Below are 22,224 nucleotides of genomic sequence, written 5' to 3'. Positions count from 1 at the left end.
TACTACAGGTACATCCATGTTAGATCCATCAGTAGGTCCACTTACTACAGGTACATCCATGTTAGATCCATCAGTAGGTCCACTTACTACAGGTACATCCATGTTAGATCCATCAGTCTGACAGTAGGTCCACTTACTACAGGTACATCCATGTTAGATCCATCAGTCTGACAGTAGGTCCACTTACTACAGGTACATCCATGTCAGCTCCATCAGTCTGACAGTAGGTCCACTTACTACAGGTACATCCATGTCAGCTCCATCAGTAGGTCCACTTACTACAGGTACATTCATGTCAGCTCCATCAGTCTGACAGTAGGTCCACTTATTACAGGTACATTCATGTCAGCTCCATCAGTCTGACAGTAGGTCCACTTACTACAGGTACATCCATGTCAGCTCCATCAGTCTGACAGTAGGTCCACTTACTACAGGTACATCCATGTCAGCTCCATCAGTAGGTCCACTTATTACAGGTACATTCATGTCAGCTCCATCAGTCTGACAGTAGGTCCACTTACTACAGGTACATCCATGTCAGCTCCATCAGTCTGACAGTAGGTCCACTTACTACAGGTACATCCATGTCAGATCCATCAGTCTGACAGTAGGTCCACTTACTACAGGTACATCCATGTCAGCTCCATCAGTCTGACAGTAGGTCCACTTACTACAGGTACATTCATGTCAGCTCCATCAGTCTGACAGTAGGTCCACTTACTACAGGAACATTCATGTCAGCTCCATCAGTCTGACAGTAGGTCCACTTACTACAGGTTCATCCATGTCAGCTCCATCAGTCTGACAGTAGGTCCACTTACTACAGGTACATCCATGTCAGCTCCATCAGTCTGACAGTAGGTCCACTTACTACAGGTACCTCCATGTCAGCTCCATCAGTCTGACATTAGGTCCACTTACTACAGGTACATCCATGTCAGCTCCATCAGTCTGACATTAGGTCCACTTACTACAGGTACATCCATGTCAGCTCCATCAGTCTGACAGTAGGTCCACTTACTACAGGTACATCCATGTCAGCTCCATCAGTCTGACAGTAGGTCCACTTACTACAGGTACATCCATGTCAGCTCCATCAGTCTGACAGTAGGTCCACTTACTACAGGTACATCCATGTCAGCTCCATCAGTCTGACATTAGGTCCACTTACTACAGGTACATTCATGTCAGCTCCATCAGTCTGACAGTAGGTCCACTTACTACAGGTACATCCATGTCAGCTCCATCAGTCTGACAGTAGGTCCACTTACTACAGGTACATCCATGTCAGCTCCATCAGTCTGACAGTAGGTCCACTTACTACAGGTACATCCATGTCAGCTCCATCAGTCTGACAGTAGGTCCACTTACTACAGGTACATCCATGTCAGCTCCATCAGTCTGACAGTAGGTCCACTTACTACAGGTACATCCATGTCAGCTCCATCAGTCTGACATTAGGTCCACTTACTACAGGTACATTCATGTCAGCTCCATCAGTCCTCACTGTAGTTCTACCAATCTGTTTTACAGCCTTTGCTACAGGAACATCTAGCGTCGTCCGGGTTAGGGGGGGTCTGGCCGGTAGGGATGTCCTTGTCTCATCGCGCACCAGCGACTCCTGTGGCGGGCCGGGCGCAGTGCGCGCTAACCAAGGGAGCCGGGTGCACGGTGTTTCCTCCGACACATTGGTGCTGCTGGCTTCCGGGTTGGAGGCGCGCTGTGTTAAGAAGCAGTGCGGCTTGGTTGGGTTGTGTTTCAGAGGACGCATGGCTTTCGACCTTCGTCTCTCCCGAGCCCGTACGGGAGTTGTAGCGATGAGACAAGATAGTAATTACTAGCAATTGGATACCACCAAAATTGGGGAGAAAAGGGGGTACTTTTTTTTTTTTTAAGAATAGACCATTATATTTACACCAACCATTTCATTTGTTTGGCTTTTTTATGATTTATGGTCAACTTGAGTGTTAATTAAACTAATGTATTGTGAGAAATGTAGTATTTCCCTCATGTTGAACTCCCTGAAATGGATAATCAAGGAAAACAAAATCTTTATGCAAATATTCTACGGTATTATATTTCATTCGTAACTGGCATTTAGTTACGAATGAAATATAATACCGTAGAATGTTTGCATAAAGGTTTTGTTTTCTTTAATGATCCATTTCAAGAGTTTGTGCTGAAAATGAATTGTTTCACCAATATTTTATATGCATGTACATTACATGTTTGATATTGAATTTACAATTTGTACATTTGTATAGACTACACCTAAAGAATAGAAGACACATTTTCATTTCACAGAATTCAATTATATTTTCTTTCATTCAAATTCGAATTGCAATTATGAATCCTGTTTACTACTTCAATTCAAATTAATTTATTTGGAATTTCAGTCATTCTCAATTCAATTCTGAAATTGGTCACAACCCTGTTATACACTACAAAATACAACCTATTTCCCTGAGAGTGAAAAGAGTCCCTGACATTCAGTCTGATTAGATCTGGAATCCATAATGGTGAAACAGCCACGTCCGTTTGAGATATTACAAAGGAGAAGTCACTATAAACAACCACACTGTTTTCCCCTCAGACATCATTAAACACATGATAGAAAAGCACAATATGAACTGCAATTATTTGTACCATGCTGCACGGCGCTCCGTAGCTAAGCAACAAAAACAAGGTGGTGGGGAGGCCAGTGGTGCTGTTTCCCCCTACTGCTGACTCCAATATGGCCAAAACTTCATAGTTACCTTAAAAGAATTGTTTGGATAAAGGATATACAGTATTTGCAATCTCAAGAGCGAGAGTTGCGCATATTTATCCTGATCAATCACAAAAAGGAGACCACTAGTCCCTACTGTTAGAAAATAATGACATTTTAAAAGATGCTCTTAACATAGGTAAAGACATTGTCACACAAATACTTTGATTGAAAAGGGGGTTTGGTTTGTGATGAAATACTTTGATTGAAAAGGGGGTTTGGTTTGTGATGAAATACTTTGATTGAAAAGGGGGTTTGGTTTGATTAAATACTTTGATTGAAAAGGGGGTTTGGTTTGATTAAATACTTTGATTGAAAAGGGGGTTTGGTTTGATTAAATACTTATTATTGGCTTTACTTGTAGCCTAAAACAATTATACATCCACACAAGTGTGGCACTAAAACGTATTGATATCAAAGTAGGCTAGGGACTAGCCTAAACAGACAAGAGGGGAAACCAGTATCTTTGATACAACTTCATAACTGTGAGGACGCAAGTGCCATGTTTGGTAACTTGATGGAAAAATGTTATGCGATTTAAGTCGCAAAAGCTTACTAAGGTTAACTACAATGAAGAGTATAACCTTGCTATGAATTCATATGATATTACAGTGTTATGAATTCATAGCAAGATTAACATTTATCCAGACATTGTATCATGTTTCTTGGTCAAGTCAATCTCGAACTAACATGTTTCTGTACGTGAAACGGATACTACTACTGTACTGTACAGATATAATATATTTATCCATGACATAATAGCATACGCAGTCTTCCTTAAACTATATTTCTTACCATGGATGGGTCCGTTTACAGTTTACTTGTTTCCAACCGCCCAGCCCATCCTTCTTCTTCAATGAGGTTTAACGGCGGTTGGCAACCAATAAATGTTGCATCACAGGTAGGCTGGACACATGACATTTTTAACAACGTTTGTTTTTAATAAAAACTAGTTCATTGCATCCGCCGTGGAGCCCAGTTTCATAATATGACCATATTTCCCAGCTGCTTGACGTCGTTTTGAAGTGATCACGAAAAAACAGGCCTTATTTTAGGGCATTTTTCACCCTGCCAGCTCTTATTAGTTCTATTGAACACTGTGGCACCAACTCGCTTTCCGAACGTTCTAATCCCAGCCCATTGTTCAACGTCACAACGCCAGCTTCGGTATTGTTGGCAATGAGACCTGCTCACGTTGTTAGTTCAAATGTAAACAACAACAAAAATTATCTTGGAACTCTGAGGTCGTCCAATTGTTTCCTATAGGGGGAATATAGGCATGTCTGTCTATTTCGCCAAATATCTCGCAATGTGTATATTTAGGTTTTTTTCCAAGCCGGACGCCATTTCAATCATGAGAATCTCCTCTTTGTAATTATGTAAATCTGGGCAGCGAGCTTGTTTTCATTTTTTCACCTACTTTCTCATTACGCAGACATAAGCACAGTTGACACCATCGAGGTGTTTACTTTCTCATTACGCAGACATAAGCACAGTTGACACCATCGAGGTGTTTACTTTCTCATTACACAGACATAAGCACAGTTAACACCATCGAGGTGTTTACTTTCTCATTACGCAGACATAAGCACAGTTGACACCATCGAGGTGTTTACTTTCTCATTACGCAGACATAAGCACAGTTAACACCATCGAGGTGATTACTTTCTCATTACGCAGACATAAGCACAGTTGACAACATCGGGGTGTTTACTTTCTCATTACGCAGACATAAGCACAGTTGACACCATCGAGGTGTTTACTTTCTCATTACGCAGACATAAGCACAGTTGACACCATCGAGGTGTTTACTTTCTCATTACGCAGACATAAGCACAGTTGACACCATCGAGGTGTTTACTTTCTCATTACGCAGACATAAGCACAGTTGACACCATCGAGGTGTTTACTTTCTACACAAGTTATTTTTTTCCAGTTTCGTCCGAGGAACGTATTGTAGTGGTAAAATAAAAATAGATTTTTTTGTTGTTGTGCCATTTAGGCGAAATGGAATTCTAAGCATCACTCCAGTCAAAACAGGCTCTGCGAACGTTCGAGCAAGAGAACACAAGCTAAGGTTAAACATTCTTCTCCAAAGACTGAATATCGTTTCTAGATAAATAATTACTGTTGGAAATGCTTGTTCTCAATGCATCAGTAAGGTTTTGACAAAAACAAGTCAGTTCAAAAATGATGATGATGATGATGATGGTGGTGGAGTTGATGATGATGACTGCACTTTGGGACCTGTGACCACAATAATCTCATGATAACAGTTTGTCTTAATTCAATGAAATTAAGGATTTGATGAATGAATCGATTCGATAGATATGTTAATGTAGGGATAATGATGTGAAAATGTTAAACGCTTATAAAATACCTTTATATACTTATGCAGTGTATCCTACTATAAATCAAATCAAATGTTTATTCATCACGTGAACAGGATACAGCGGGTGTAAATGGCACAGGGAAATGCTTACTTGCCAGCTCCTACAGTTGAAGTCGGAAGTTTACATACACTTAGATTGTAGTCATTAAAACTCGTTTTACAACCACTCCACGTATTTGTTAATAACAAACTATAGTTTTGGCAAGTCGGTTAGGACATCTACTCTGTGCATGACACAATACATTTTTCCAACAATTGTTAACAGACAGATTATTTCACTTATAAATCACTGTATCAGAATTCAAGTGGGTCAGAAGTTTACATACACTCAATCAAATTCAATCAAATGTATTTATAAAGCCCTTCTTACATCAGCTGATGTCACAAAGTGCTGTACAGAAACCCAGCCTAAAACCCCAAACAGCAAGCAATGCAGGTGTAGAAGCTAAGTGGCTAGGAAAAACTCCCTAGAAAGGCCAGAACCTAGGAAGAAACCTAGAGAGGAACCAGGCTATGAGGGGTGCCCAGTCCTCTTCTGGATGTGCCGTGTGGAGATTATTAACAGGACATGGCCAAGATGTTCAAATGATAATAGATGACCAGCAGGGTCAAATAATAATAATCACAGTGGTTGTAGAGGGTGCAACAGGTCAGCACCTCAGCACACTAAGTTGACTGTGCCTTTAAACAGCTTGGAAAATTCCAGAAAATGATGTCATGGCGTTAGAAGCTTCTGATAGGCTAATTGACATCATTTGAGTCAATTGGAGGTGTACCTGTGGATGTATTTCAAGGCTTACCTTCAAACTCAGTACCTCTTTGCTTGACATCATGGGAAAATCAAAAGAAATCAGCCAAGACCTCAGAAAAAAACCTTCACAAGTCTGGTTCATCCTTGGGAGCAATTTACAAACGCCTGAAGGTACCACGTTCATCTGTACAAACAATAGTACGCAAGTATAAACACCATGGGATCACGCAGCCGTCATACCGCTCAGGAAGGAGACTCTTTCTGTCTCCTAGAGATGAATGTACTTTGGTGCAAAAAGTGCAAATCAATCCCAGAACAACAGCAAAGGACCTTGTGGAGATGCTGGAGGAAACAGGTACAAAAGTATCTATATCCACAGTAAAATTAGTCCTAAATCAACATAACCTGAAAGGCCGCTCAGCAAGGCAGAAGCCACTGCTCCAAAACCGCCATAAAAAAGCCAGACTACGGTTTGCAACTGAACATGGGGACAAAGATCATACTTTTTGGAGAAATGTCCTCTGGCCTGATGAAACAAAATTAGAACTGTTTGGCTATAATGACCATCGTTATGTTTGGAGGAAAAAGGGGGAGGCTTGCAAGCCGAAGAACACCATTCCAACCGTGAAGCACGAGGGTGGCAGCATCATGTTGTGGGGGTGCTTTGCTGCAGGAAGGACTGGTGCACTTCACAAAATAGATGGCATCATGAGGAAGTAAAATTATGTGGGTATATTGAAGCAACATCTCAAGACATCAGTCAGGAAGTTAAAGCTTGGTCGCAAATGGGTCTTCCAAATGGACAATGACTCAGTTAAACCAGCTCTGTCAGGAGGAATGGGCCAAAATTCATCCAACTTATTTTGGGAAGCTTGTGGAAGGCTACCCGAAACGTTTGACCCAAGTTAAACAATTTAAAGGCAATGCTACCAAATACTAATTGAGTGTATGTAAACTTCTGACCCACTGGGAATGTGATGAAAGAAATAAAAGCTGAAAAAAATCTCTCTCTACACTATTATTCTGACATTTCACATTCTTAAAATTAAGTGGAGATCCTAACTGACCTAAAACAGGGAATTGTTACTAGGATTAAATGTCAGGAATTGTGAAAAACTGAGTTTAAATGTATTTGGCTAGGGTGCATGTAAACTTCCGACTTCAACTGTATATACAATGATATAAAACATATGTCCCTTATTCAACCATTAAAAAGCAAAGTCCCTGAGCTTTCCCTGAGCAGTGACTTCACCTGAGACATGAAGCTAATTCAAGACAGTTAATGGGATTCTCCGGTACTTTTGTATACTTTTCAGCCAGTAGTTCTGAAAGTAGGCCCCAGGGCCAAAAGTGGTCCCCAAAAATGTCATAATACCTCACATATGTGCAGAAATGTGCACCACGTCATTGCTCTCTCTCTCTCGCTCTGCTTTGTGTGAATCTTGCTAGTTGTCAGTCAAATGGTGAGGCTGAATCTCATTGTCTGGAACTCAAATTGCTCGGGGTTGGCCCACATGGGGGTGGAAATGTAGAGAAAATGGCACAGAACAGCTTCCAGAAAACTTTCAAAGTAGGCATTTCACACATTGACACATCTTAAGGATCTTTTTTTCAATTTTCGCCTAAAATGACATACCCAAATCTAACTGCCTGTTGCTCAGGACCTGAAGCAAGGATATGCATATTCTTGATACCATTTGAAAGGAAACACTTTGAAGTTCGTGGAAATGTGAAAGGAATGTAGGAGAATATAACACATTAGATCTGGTAAAAGATAATACAAAGAAAAAAACATGCGTATTTTTGTACCATCATCTTTGAAATGCAAGAGAAAAGCCATAATCTATTATTCCAGCCCAGGCGCAATTTAGATTTTGGTCACTAGATAGCAGCAGTGTATGTGTAAAGTTTTAGATTGATCCAATAAACAATTGAATTTCTGTTAAAAATGTTGTATCAAGATTGCCAAAATGTGCCTATTTGGTTTATTAATACATTTGCAAGTTCATAACTGTGCACTCTCCTCAAACAATAGCATGGTATTATTTCACTGTAATAGCTACTGTAAATTGGACTGTGCAGTTAGATTAACAAGAATTAAAGTTTTCTGCCAATATCAGATATGTCTATATCTGTCACGATCGTCGTCACGTGAAAGAGAGGAGGACCAAGTCGCAGCGTGATAACAATACATTCTTCCTTTTTATTAGAAGACGAAAACAAAACAAACACTATACACACTAATCAAAACAACAAACAGACGAAAGTGAAGCTATGCAAACAATAAGTGCAGACACTGGCAACTTACACATAGACAATCACCCACAACCTACCTAATGACTATGGCTGCCTAAATATGGCTCCCAATCAGAGACAACGATAGACAGCTGTCTCTAATTGAGAACCAATCCAGGCAACCGTAGACATACATACACCTAGACTAAACACTGCCCCATAAACATACAAAAATCCCTAGACAATACAAAACACATACATCCCCCATGTCACACCCTGACCTAACTAAAATAATAAAGAAAACAAAGATAACTAAGGCTAGGGCGTGACAATATCCTGGGAAATGTACTTGTTACTTACAACCTCATGCTAATCACATTAACAAATACGTGGAGTGGTTGTAAAACGAGTTTTAATGACTACAATCTAAGTGTATGTAAACTTCCGACTTCAACTGTAGGAGCTGGCAAGTAAGCATTTCCCTGTGCCATTTACACCCGCTGTATCCTGTTCACGTGATGAATAAACATTTGATTTGATTTATAGTAGGATACACTGCATAAGTATATAAAGGTATTTTATAAGCGTTTAACATTTTCACATCATTATCCCTACATTAACATATTTATCGAATCGATTCATTCATCAAATCCTTAATTTCATTGAATTAAGGCATTCAGACCTGTTTTGTCAACTTCCCCTTTAACTCCTCAGCCAGGTTGTTCCGGCCCATCTTCCTCAGGATCTCCAGTGTGATCTTCACAGCTCCCTCATCACAGTAGCTCTGTACCATCCTATCCACTGTGACCAGCTTATCAGCATCCTCCAGCTGGCCCTCTGAGATGGAAGGAAATTCATCCACACCCTTAATCAGGTACCACTGAAATCTCTTCAGGTCGCCTCGGCCCAGCTCTTCCAGAATGTCAAGCAGCAGAAAATGAACATTTTTTGTCCCTGAAAACAGAAATAATAATATGAAACATAACTAAACAGTCCTGACGGATCAGAATTCTGCTTTTTGTTGATGTATGTAAACAACAAGTTCCCTGTTGTGTGTAATGATGCCATCTTGCTGAGTCTACCTTTAATAATTGTAATTGAATTAGGAAAGAAGTGGAAGGCGATTAACCACAGGAGTCGAGGTGCAACCGAACAACTATTTCATAATTGAAAAGGAAAAAGGTGCAACACTCACTCAGCATTAAGTACCTGTTTTCTTTCTATCTTTAGGATTCTAAAAAGCTACATTACTGTGTTTACTGTAAAAATATGATATTAGGGAACTCTCCTCTAACATAATTAAATCTCTTGGGGAAGACAGGAAATAATATTTACCTGCTGTAGCGCCACCTGGTGGTGTAACTGTGGGTAAAAAGAGACCTTGATTACACATGCTCCTCAACAAATTGTAATTTGACAGACCATGAATATCATTAAAAAGTGGGTATATACGCAGTGCATTCGGAAGGTATTCAGATCCCTTGACTTTAAAAAAAAGTATGTTACAGACTTGTTCTAGTTTTTTACCTCATCTATCTACAAACAATACCCCATAATGACAAAGCAAAAATTGGTTTTTAGAAATGTTTGCAAATGGTACCATTTTTAGTGCTATACATCTGTACTGTAATTTCCTCTATTTCCTTTGTTAATATGAACTCTTTTGACCAAAATTGTTTTTGTTTTAAAGATGAGTACTGAATTGCATGACCTAATTTAAAACGTGTCCCATACAATAAGGGGATCTGTTGTACCTATTATGTCGGAAAAAGTCAGTTATGAAATCCTTTGTCTTAGTTAAAAACAGGTTGTCATCCAGTAGGCTTTGATTACATTTCCAATATTCTTGTCCACGTGGACATTCTGTAAGAGTAATGCGGATGACAATTATTTTATGGTCCGACTGCATTCTGCTCCCAATCAAATTTGTTTTTACTTTTGGTGCCAGCGCAAAGGATACAAGGAAGTAATCAAGACGACTAGCTTGATTAAGCCTCCTCCATGTATATCTAACTAGGTCTGGATATTAAGCCTCCTCCATGTATATCTCACTAGGTCTGGATATTAAACCTCCTCCATGTATATCTCACTAGGTCTGGATATTAAGCCTCCTCCATGTATATCTCACTAGGTCTGGATATTAAGCCTCCTCCTGTCGTGGAAATTTCCTGTATTACTCAATAAAGAGAGAGAGAGAGCCAACCACACACAAGTCAGAGTTAAATTATATATTCCATCTTTAATATATATATACAAGCTTCACCAAAGCCCTTTAATGACTCTCAGATCAATTCAGTGTCTATAAATGAATTCTCTGAGAGTCCTTACAAAACAATTCTTAGTTTCATTTATAGCCAAGATACCCCCTCTCAACTTACAAAGAATCCTTTACCCGAAAGAGGAGTATCCTATCGCTAGACAGCATCAGCTATAAATCATCGTTCAGTTTGATCTCCCAAGACAAGGTTTAAATCTCATGCTTGATACTTCACTGTCTACCAAAACATTACCTCATCCAATGGCATATATCAATTGTCATTTCTAGATACTCCCAAACCTGGACAAACTCCAAATCAGACAGTGAGCCCCTTAGGTCAAATACTAGGTCAAGATAAGGGCAACCTCAGAGGGGACATACAATGGTTCCAAACACGGCCAAACTCCTTCCCCCTATGAGAAAAGTAGGGAGTGACTGGCGTACAGACATTGTATGAGATAACTAACTGGTTCCCCAATTAATAACTCCATCCCATGATTTAGGAATAGTTACAAACAACGTTCCCATAAGAAACCAACATTCCACTCTGTCCTCCTCCCCTTCTAATATTCTACTTAGCACCACATGGTTTAACAGATACATTGACTTATTAAGACAAGCCTGACCTCTCCCCTCTCTGGCCCCAAGTTACCAATCCCTAGCTCAGAAGATTCTAATGACAAGTATCTCACAAGCATATGATGAAAATAACATCTTATCTATCTATGTTACTTAGCTAAATCTGATTCTGCCACGACACTCCATGTATATCTAACTAGGTCAGGATATTAAGCCTCCTCCATGTATATCTCACTAGGTCTGGATATTAAGCCTCCTCCATGTATATCTCACTAGGTCTGGATATTAAGCCTCCTCCATGTATATCTCACTAGGTCTGGATATTAAGCCTCCTCCATGTATATCTCACTAGGTCTGGATATTAAACCTCCTCCATGTATATCTAACTAGGTCAGGATATTAAGCCTCCTCCATGTATATCTAACTAGGTCTGGATATTAAACCTCCTCCATGTATATCTCACTAGGTCTGGATATTAAACCTCCTCCATGTATATCTAACTAGGTCAGGATATTAAGCCTCCTCCATGTATATCTAACTAGGTCTGGATATTAAGCCTCCTCCATGTATATCTAACTAGGTCAGGATATTAAGCCTCCTCCGTGTATATCTCACTAGGTCAGGATATTAAGCCTCCTCCATGTATATCTAACTAGGTCAGGATATTAAGCCTCCTCCATGTATATCTAACTAGGTCTGGATATTAAGCCTCCTCCATGTATATCTAACTAGGTCTGGATATTAAGCCTCCTCCATGTATATCTCACTAGGTCTGGATTTGTAAGCCTCCTCCATGTATATCTCACTAGGTCAAGATATTAAGCCTCCTCCATGTATATCTAACTAGGTCTGGATATTAAACCTCTTCCATGTATATCTAACTAGGTCTGGATTTTTAAGCCTCCTCCATGTATATCTCACTAGGTCTGGATTTTTAAGCCTCCTCCATGTATATCTCACTAGGTCAGGATATTAAGCATCCTCCATGTATATCTCACTAGGTCTGTATTTAAGCCTCCATATATCCACTAGTTCTAATGTGTCCATGATAGTTGTGATCTCCTTAAGTGCATGAGGGTGATAGTTTGTAGTGTGATCTCCTTAAGTGCATGAGGGTGATAGTTTGTAGTGTGATCTCCTTAAGTGCATGAGGGTGATAGTTTGTAGTGTGATCTCCTTAAGTGCATGAGGGTGATAGTTTGTAGTGTGATCTCCTTAAGTGCATGAGGGTGATAGTTTGTAGTGTGATTTCCTTTACGGTGCATTGAAGTACTTAAAACTGTGTTATAATCTCCCACCATAATAATAGGATCGATCGTATGTTGCTTGTGAGCTTGATAGATTGTTATAAATATTTTTCAAAGAAGTGTGGATCATCCTTATTTGGACCATATAGATTAATGAGTAATTAAAAATATATATATTGTTCATTCAATAGTATTTTTAAAAGCATCCACCTTCCTTGCAGATCTGTTTGGAAAGTTATCCTTTTTAGATAAAACTATACAAAATATATTCACGTCACCAAATAATTGATTAAAACACACTGTTTTGCAATGAAGGTCTACAGTAGTCTCAGCAGCACTCTTTTAGGGTAGCACCCTGGTGTAGCAGGAGGACAGCTAGCTTCTGTCCTCCTCTGGGTACATTGACTTCAAGACAAAACCTAGGAGTCTCATGGTTCTCACAGTAATTCTGACGACTTCCGGAGGACGTCCTCCAACCTATCAGAGCTCTTGCAGCATGAACTTACATGTTGTTCATCCAATCAAAGGATCAGAGAATGCATCTAGTACTGCAGTGCATAAAGTTTGGTGAGTAGTTGACTCAGAGAAAGAAAGGAAATAGTTGAACTTAACTCAAACAGAGAGGAATGCTATTTATGTTAGCTAGCTAGCTAAGGCTATCCAACACTTTAACTCTTGCAAGGGCCCACCGATGTAATTGCTAAACTGCTTCCTGTACACTGCATTGCATGATTGAACACATGGATTGGATTGTGGGTTTACCAACGCTTTAGTTATAGTAGCTAATATGTTGACTATGATGTTAGCTAATATGGTGACAATGATGTAGGCTGTGTGTAGCGATTATGGTATGAAGGTTTGGCTTTAGTTGGAGAGTTATTTTTTTTTTTTTGCTGTTTTTCAGCTGATGTTGTTTACTGAAGTCCACAAGTGAAGGGAAAATGTGAAAGGAGGAGAGCGCATAGATGCAATGATGCTGTTTGTATGGCTGCTATGAAAGTGAACTGTGTGGCCGGTGATCATTCTGCTGTTTCTGTTGCAAAACGTTTCGCTCTCCCTCATCTTAAACGGAACCGACCGCCAGCGGTTTGCACCTTCGGATCAGAGTTGTTGGACAGATTTAGTGTTTTGGGAAGCGTCATATGTTCCCAGAACCTAAAGAAATGTTTTATGAATTTTTAAAGAACGTAAAAAATATGTTCCGGGAACGTTCTTGCAAAATCAGGCAAATGTTTTTAACTGGACAGTTTTTGTGTTTTGGTAACATATCTCGTCATGTCCACACAATGCTCCCACAACCTAATGAAATATTGTGGGAATACAGACAGAAGGGGAAACCCAGACATGTCACAGGGGATATGAAGCTGAAGCATCCGTTTAGAATGTTCTCACCACCAAATATGGTCGTGAGAGAAGAAGTCCAGTTGTAGGTAGTGGGAGACGGTGGATCAAGGTGAAACTGGCCTGATATTCTGCACATTTTCTCATTGATTAAATATCTGATCTCAATAAATGTTTCTGTCCCCAAAAAGAAAATCTGTTACAAACACAGTGCATTACGTTTTATATATTTGACTAATTGACAAAGTAAAATAAATGTTTTTGAAGGAGTTCAAGGTTGAATTGAGTTTGTGCACAAACACACACTTAACACAGATGGTGGTCCCTGACGGAAATGTGCAAATACATGCTACAATGCGCCAAAAGGATCTCGCTAGCTCGTGCTCGGCTCTGCCCACCTCCTTACTTGTTCTTCCCACTATGCTTAACTTGCTCCCCCTGTAAACAACACAGATGAACTATCTTGGGTTAGTTATGTGGTCCACATGGTCCATCCAAGTTCATTTGATTGAATTTGAGTTTAGAATTTATGTTACCTGGAAGCCAGATAAGTCCGTTCCATACAAGTTTATCAGCTTTATTTTCTTCCAGAAGAAGATTCACTTCTTCAACAACAGGTTTAATAAACAACTGAAAGGTGGGGACGTAGTTTTCATAGGAATCCACAAATTTTGCTGGCTGTAACAAAAAAAAGGGACATTTCACAAACTGATTTCTGAAATAGAGACATTGCGAGTCAGTGAAATGATAAGTGAGAATGAAAGTATGCATTACATAGTAATAACAAATGTATTATTCAAACATATCTCAGATTTACATTTGGTTGTATTGGATGTGCATCTGCAGGGTTAGTGGAGAGGGTGTATTCTTGCTTTGGGGTAAGTGTACACAGAGAAGTTGTTAGAATTTCTCTTATTCCATCCCTTTCAATCAACTCCCGCACCTTAAAAGGACCAAAAATATACAGTTAAATTGTGCGTTAATAGGAATAAAAATGCACTTGATTATTTAAATGATTGCAGGGAATGTAAGTTAAAACAATATCTGAAACTCAAGAATAAAAAATGGAACAAACTACTAAATAAGTGAAAATATGTATTTCAGTCAAACATGTTGCTGCAACTCTCCTCATTTTTTTTGCCGTTATGCTAAAACACCATTACATTCCCCATTGTGTATTTGATTGAATTCCAGCCAGATAGAAGTGGGTTTGTAGGGTTGTAGGGTTCCAGCTCACCTCTTTTCTCACAACATTACTGGGAAGCAACAACACATTCAGGATGGACCTCTTGCCAAGTGGTTGGTAGAATAACAACACATGTGCAAGTATGGGGGAGATGGGAGCATCCTCATCTGTGACATCACCATAAGCAGAGAATCCAGTGATGCTTATTATGACATGTGTGTCTGTTATCTCATGGGGAGGGAGAAACTCAATGATGTCATCATCAGTCACATGGGCTACAGACAGGAAGTCACATCCACCACCTGAAGAAAGATAACATTCTGAGCTTTCTCTGATATAGGCTACTACTACGATAACAATGACAAACAAGGTATTGCAACAAATGATCAGAGTAATCTTGTTTAGCGAAGTCTAAAGCATGAAACACACAGAAAATCTTATTGCCGGTAGGTACTTATCACAGTGGGAGGCCGTTCCTTCTCTCGCTAGAACAAAACCAGCAGCTTCAGCATGCCGACCCGGTAGAAGCTGTAGAGTTAATTTGCAATTCTACACAATTTGCAATGGGGCGTAGAGAAAATGTTGTAGTTTTAAAGCAAGTTTGCTACAATTCTACACATTTTGCAATGGGGATAGAGAAAATGTTTTACTATTAAAGCAAGTTTGCTGCAATTCTACACATTTGTCCATGATGTGGAGAGAAATGTTTGCAGTTTGAGTGAGAGTGACTAACAAAATCAATGGGGGCGCCCCGGTCAGTAATTCGATCAAGTTTAGATAGCTGGCTAGACTAACTTACAAATCAAAAAGATTTTAGCTTACATGCGCTAATTGAGTGACTGTCAGTGTCAGGGCCTTCCCCGGCTCCCCCTACGGCAAATAAGATCACGCCTCCATTCTGCTCCTCCCTTCCTTATAGGCAGAAACTTAAACACGTAGTAAGGATTGTTCAACGTTGGTGTGACCAATCGGAATCTATGCTTCAAGATTGTTTTAGGTTTTGGTTTTTCCATTTAGGTTTTGAGGTTGGACTTTTAGCACGTTAGCACATAGGGCGCACCGATTTGTGTCACCTTGTTAGTCAGTATGTGTTACACCTGTGCTGGTTGCCATCTCGTTAGTGTGAAGGGGTTTCACCTGTGTTGGCCCAGGTGCTATTTAAGAATGGCTGGCCCAGTGCTCTAGTTGTGGAGGGTTAACACATTTAGTTGGCGATGCCTATTTTGATTTCTAGACAAACAATCTTTTATCTGCTCTTTCCTGTTTTCATTTTAATCCACTTTTTGGTTTGCTTCGTGTCTTTAAGTTTGATGTGGGTTTTTCTTTTGTTCGCCTCTTCTTGGGCAAATTTAGTGGGTGCTCATGGTGGGTGTCTTTTAGGTTCCAGTTGCTGTTATCAGTCAACTTTCAGTGGACACCCCCATGAGTGTCTTTCAGAACCCCTCCTAGAACCCCAGCTGTTTTGTTTTGGTTGTTGTCAGTGACTCTTTGTTAGTTCCCCCTTCTGTTTGAGTGACATTATTTGGGTTTTCTTGCTGGGGAATGTAACAGGGATATGTTCCAGGTTGCCTCTAAGAATAACATTGACATATACACTGCTTGGTGACTGAGTTTATCAGGAAGTGCATAGAATATGTTGTTCCCACTGTGGCGATCAGAACTTGGACAGATGGCAGAACTGTGGATAGATAGCAGCATTACTCAGAGCATGTGCAGACCAGCTGGCTGGAGTATTGACGGACATATTCAAATCCCTCCCTATCCCAGTCTGTTGTCATATGCGCCGAATACAACAGGTGTAAACCTTACAGTACATAGCCCATCTGTATACAGCCCATCCAACTACCTCATCCCCATACTGTATTTATTTATCTTGCTCCTTTGCACCCCAGTATCTCTACTTGCACATTCATCTTCTGCACATCTACCATTCCAGTGTTTAACTGCTATATTGTAATTACTTCACCACCAGGCCCTATTTATTGCCTTACCTCCCTTATCTTACCTCATTTGCACACACTCTACATAGACTTTTTCTACTGTATTATTGACTGTATGTTTGTTTACTCCATGTGTAACTCTGTGTTGTTGTATGTGTCGAACTGCTGTGCTTTATCTTGGCCAGGTCGCAGTTGTAAATGAGAACTTGTTCTCAACTAGCCTACCTGGTTAAATAAAGGTGAAATTAAAAGCGCAAAACACAGCATTTAACCAAGGCAAGGTGCCTGGGAACATGGACGAGTACAAACAGTCCAGCTCCGTAAGGCAATGAAACAGGCAAAATGTCAGTAGACCAGCTGGCTGGAGTGTTGATGGACGTATTAAAATCCCTCCCTATCACAGTCTGTTGTCAAATCAAATTGTATTTGTCACATGCGCCAAATACAACAGGTGTAAACCTTACAGTGAAATGCTTACTTACAAGCCCTTAACCTACAATGCAGTTTAAAACTTATTTAGGATTGGGGGCACTATTTTTACGTCCGGATGAAAATGTGCCCAAAGTAAACTGCCTGCTACTCAGGCCCAGAAGCTAGCATATGCATATAATTGGTAGATTTGGATAGAAAACACTAAACACTCTAAAGTTTCTAAAACTGTTTGAATAATGTCTGTGAGTATAACAGAACTGATTTGGCTGGCAAAACCCTGAGTACAATCCATCCAGGGAATTTTCAATCTGTTTTCTATTAGGTTTCTATGGCAAGCCCGTTTTAATAGAAATATGCTTGCAGTTCCTACGGCTTCCACTAGATGTCAACAGTCTTTAGAAATTGGTTGATGTTTTTCCTTTGAGTGGTGAAGAAGAAGAGGCTCAAGACAGGTGGATTGTTTGGTTTGGTGCGCGTGACCTGAAACTCGCTCCACTTTCATTTTATCCTCTATTGAACACGGTATAGTCCGTCTTAAATTTGATCAATTATTTACGTTTAAAAATCCTAAAGTTTTATTAGGAAAGTTGTTTGAAATGTTTGGATCAAGATTACAGGTAACTTAACAAATAAATGGACATTTTGGAGATATAACGATGGAATTAATCGAACAAAAGGACCATGTGTGATGTTTATGGGACATATTGGAGTGCCAACAGAAGGATTTCTTCAAAGGTAAGGCATGAATTATATCATTATTTCTGACTTTTGTGTCACGCCTATGGGTTGAATTCTGATTTTCATGTGTTGGTATGCTGGGCGCTGTCCTCAGATTATCACATGGTTTTCTTTCGCCGTGAAGCCTTTTTGAAATCTGACACGGTGGCTGGATTAAGAAACATAAGTGTTAAGTCAAAAAAAGATAAGTCAAAATTGTAAAAATAAATAAATAATTAAAGAGCAGCAATAAAATAACAATAGCGAGGCTAAATACAGGAGGTATCGGTACAGAGTCAATGTGGAGGTTATATACAGGGGGTACCGGTACAGAGTCAATGTGGAAGCTATATACAGGGGGTACCAGTACAGAGTCAATGTGGAGGCTATATACAGGGGGTACCGGTACAGAGTCAATGTGGAGGCTATATACAGAGGGTACCGGTACAGAGTCAATGTGGAGGCTATATACAGGGGGTACCGGTACAGAGTCAATGTGGAGGCTATATACAGGGGGTACCGGTACAGAGTCAATGTGGAGGCTATATACAGGGGGTACCGGTACAGAGTCAATGTGGAGGCTATATACAGGGGGTACCGGTACAGAGTCAATGTGGAGGCTATATACAGGGGGTACCGGTACAGAGTCAATGTGGAGGCTATATACAGGGGGTACCGGTACAGAGTCAATGTGGAGGCTATATACAGGGGGTACCGGTACAGAGTCAATGTGGAGGCTATATACAGGGGGTACCGGTACAGAGTCAACGTGGAGGCTATATACAGGGGGTACCGGTACAGAGTCAATGTGGAGGCTATATACAGGGGGTACTGGTACAATGTGGAGGCTATATACAGGGGGTACCGGTACAGAGTTAATGTGGAGGCTATATACAGGGGGTACTGGTACAGAGTCAACGTGGAGGCTATATACAGGGGGTACTGGTACAGAGTCAATGTGGAGGCTATATACAGGGGGTACCGGTACAGAGTCAATGTGGAGGCTATATACAGGGGGTACTGGTACAATGTGGAGGCTATATACAGGGGGTACCGGTACAGAGTCAATGTGGAGGCTATATACAGGGGGTACTGGTACAGAGTCAATGTGGAGGCTATATACAGGGGGTACCGGTACAGAGTCAATGTGGAGGCTATATACAGGTGGTACCGGTACAGAGTCAAGGTGCGGGGGCACCGGTTAGTCAAGGTAATTGAGGTAATATGTACATGTAGGTAGAGGTAAAGTGACTATGCATAGATAATAAACAGAGAGTAGCAGCAGCGTAAGATTCAAGATGTCCACCATTTGTTCCTGTACCCAAGAAAGCAAAGGTAACGGAACTAAGTGACTATCGCCCCGTAGCGCGATAGAAGTTCTTTGAGAGGCTAGTTAAGGATCATATCACCTCCACCTTACCCGATACCCTAGACCACATGTGTCAAAGTCATTCCACGGAGGGCCAAGTGTCTGCAGGTTTTTGCTCCTCCCTTCTACTTGATTGATGAATAAAGGTCACTAATTAGTAAGGAACTCTCCCTCACCTGGTTGTCTAGGTCTTCATTGAAAGGAAAAAAACCTGCAGACACTCTGTGGAATGAGTTTGACACCCTTGACCCACTACAAATTGCATAACACCCCAACAGATTCACAGTTGACGCAATCGCCATCGCAATACACACTGTCCTATCCCATCTGAACAAGAGAAATACCTATATAAGAGTGCTGTTCACCTCAGCCTTCAACACCATAACTAAGCTTGTGGCCCTGGGAGGTGAGGGTCCAGGCGGAGTGGTGCCAGGAAAATAACCTCTCCCTCAACATCAACAAAATGAAGGAGCTGATCGTGGACTTCAGGAGACAGCAAAGGGAGCAGGCCCACATCGACTGGGCCGCAGAGGAGAGGGTAAAAAGCTTTAAGTTCCACAATGATAACATTACTGACAACGTATGCACATCACAGACAAGGCACACTGCCAGGACATCTACAGTGCCCGGTGTCAAAGGAAGGCCAAGAAGATCATCAAGGACCTCAGCTACCCGAGCCACGGCCTGTTCACTCCGCTATCGTCCAGAAGGCAAGGTCAGTACAGGTGCATCAAAGCTGGGACCGAGAGACTGAAAAACAGCTTCTATCTCCAGGCCATCCACAGTAAAACAAGTCCTATATCGACATAACCTGAAAGGTCGCTCAGCAAGGAAGAAGACATTGCTCAAAAACTGCCATAAAAAAGCCAGACTACAGTTTGCAACTGCACATGGGGACAAAGATCATACTTTTTGTCCTCTGGTCTGATGAAACAAAAATAGAACCGTTTGGCCATAATGACCATAGTTATGTTTGGAGGAAAAAGGGGGAGGCTTGCAAGCCGAAGAACACCATCCCAACCGTGAAGCACGAGGGTGGCAGCATCATGTTGTGGGGGTGCAGGAAGGACAGCTGCAGGAAGGACTGGTGCACTTCCCAAAATAGATGGCATCATCAGGAGGAAAATGATGTGGATATATTGAAGCAACATCTCAAGACATCAGTCAGGAAGTGAAAGCTTGGTTGCAAATGGGTCCTCCAAATGGACAATGACCCCAAGCATACTTCCAAAGTTGTGGCAAAATGGCTTAAGGACAACAAAGTCAAGGTATTGGAGTGGCCATCACAAAGCCCTGACCTCAATCCTGCTGAAATAAATCATTCTCTCTACTATTATTTCACATTCTTAAAATAAAGTGGTGATCCTAACTGACAGTGATTTTTTACTAGGATTAAATGTCAGGAATTGTGAAACTGAGTTTAAATGTATTTGGCTAAGGTGTATGTAAACTTCCGACTTCAACTATATATATATATATAAGGGGGGAATTGATCCGCGGTCCTACAAAAGGGGAGCGAGGTTAATCTAGACCATAAACTAAGCAACACACACCAACATGCATTGCCAAACAATACTACTGCCACCTGGTTTGGAGTATTTTAACGCCGAGTGGCTAACAACTTCAAGGTCTTTGCTATGTGAACACAAAAGAGATTGACTGTTCGTAGGTGCTAAGTGCTGTTGGCAGGCCAACGTTTGACAATTCTACCTGTGTGTCTGAGCTACAACATCTTTCATTAATGAACATTGCTTGAAATGATTACTCACAAGAATGAATCTGACAGTGTGGGAGGTATAGTTGATAGACAGACTTCTGAGGGCAGTCGATGTTGAACAGGGGTCCTGCAGGTCTCTTGCCACTCTGGGATAGAAGCCTCCTGTCCCAGTGGACTGTCCTATAGAGCACCTCTCCCTCTCCCTCCATCCTAAACACCAGGCCTGTTATACTGCACTGGAACAGACCTGCACTGGGGCACTGGAACCTAGAGGAAACAATGGTGAAGAATGACATTTTAATTATATTTCCTGTATTAGATTTTTTTAAATGAGGCATTGTCCTTAGAAACTATTATTGAGGAAAAAACATTACCGGTATGCTCCCTTGCCCTCATGACTATAGATTTCAGGTTCAAAGTGATTGGGTACCGTCTACAATGTAAAGACAATAAAATGTGTTATAGTTTGAACAGTAGTTGAATATAAACATATAAACTGGTATTTCTTGCTTTCTTTACAGCAAAGGTCTTACCGTGGGAGGGTCAGTACTACACAGGCCTTGGTTGACTCTTCTAATCTCTGTAAAGTTTAAATTCTCCATGGCATCAGGTAAGCTGTCAGACAGAAGTCCTCGGACACTGTCCTCGCTCTCCTCTTCCGTTGTTCCCTCACTAGAAAAAGGCCAACTGTGAGAGCGTGGCAAGGGAATGGATGATCCTTTCTGTTTTGGCAAGGTTGGATCACTGTATTCCAGGAGAGGAGAATCTGCACAGAGAAAGTGTAAGTATGTCATTGTCAGTGTGACCCTCATTCCGAATCTTCTTCAGGCAGTGGAGGAGCATATCATAACATTAAAAGTTATAAAGCTGGTGATACTTCAGTAGACACTATCACAACCCTTTGGACTGATTACATACACGCTTCTCTGTTGTATTTTTCTTCATCATCATCTTCCTCTTTTCCTTCTTCTTCTCTGCATATTTCTGCCATTTTCAGGATCTCATCTGGACAGCGGGTGTCCTGAACATAGACACAGAATTAGTAGTCTGAACACCATTTTCATGAATACATTCAAACAAAGTTAAACATTAATTCAATGAAGCAAAAATGTTTTATCTTGTAAATAAAAAGTTAATACATGTTGTGTATCATATTTAATCAAGATTCTATACAGAAATGTATTATATACAGTACACGGCAGTGGAGGCTGCTGAGGGGAGGACGGCTCATAATAATGGCCAAAAGGGAGCGAATGGAATGGCATCAAACACCTGGAAAACATGTGTTTGATGT

The 22,224-nt window shown here is 40.7% G+C and overlaps 1 protein-coding gene across 1 annotated transcript; it reads right to left on the bottom strand.

Moving 5' to 3' along the window:
- Positions 1–8,407: 8,407 nt before the first annotated feature.
- Positions 8,408–21,675, bottom strand: LOC120019132. The gene is made up of 5 exons (XM_038962408.1): positions 21,464–21,675; positions 21,305–21,363; positions 20,983–21,197; positions 9,481–9,507; positions 8,408–9,099 (listed from the first exon to the last, which is right to left on the bottom strand). Exons 1-5 carry the CDS (start codon positions 21,530–21,532, stop codon positions 8,822–8,824), a joined length of 648 nt encoding a protein of 215 aa, XP_038818336.1. The 5' UTR covers positions 21,533–21,675; the 3' UTR covers positions 8,408–8,821.
- Positions 21,676–22,224: the final 549 nt, after the last annotated feature.

The sequence above is a fragment of the Salvelinus namaycush genome, chromosome 2 (assembly GCF_016432855.1).
Source record: "Salvelinus namaycush isolate Seneca chromosome 2, SaNama_1.0, whole genome shotgun sequence".
NCBI lineage: Eukaryota > Metazoa > Chordata > Actinopteri > Salmoniformes > Salmonidae > Salvelinus > Salvelinus namaycush.
The sequence above is the reverse complement of the archived record's forward strand: the minus strand, read 5'-3'. Positions and strand labels throughout refer to the sequence as shown.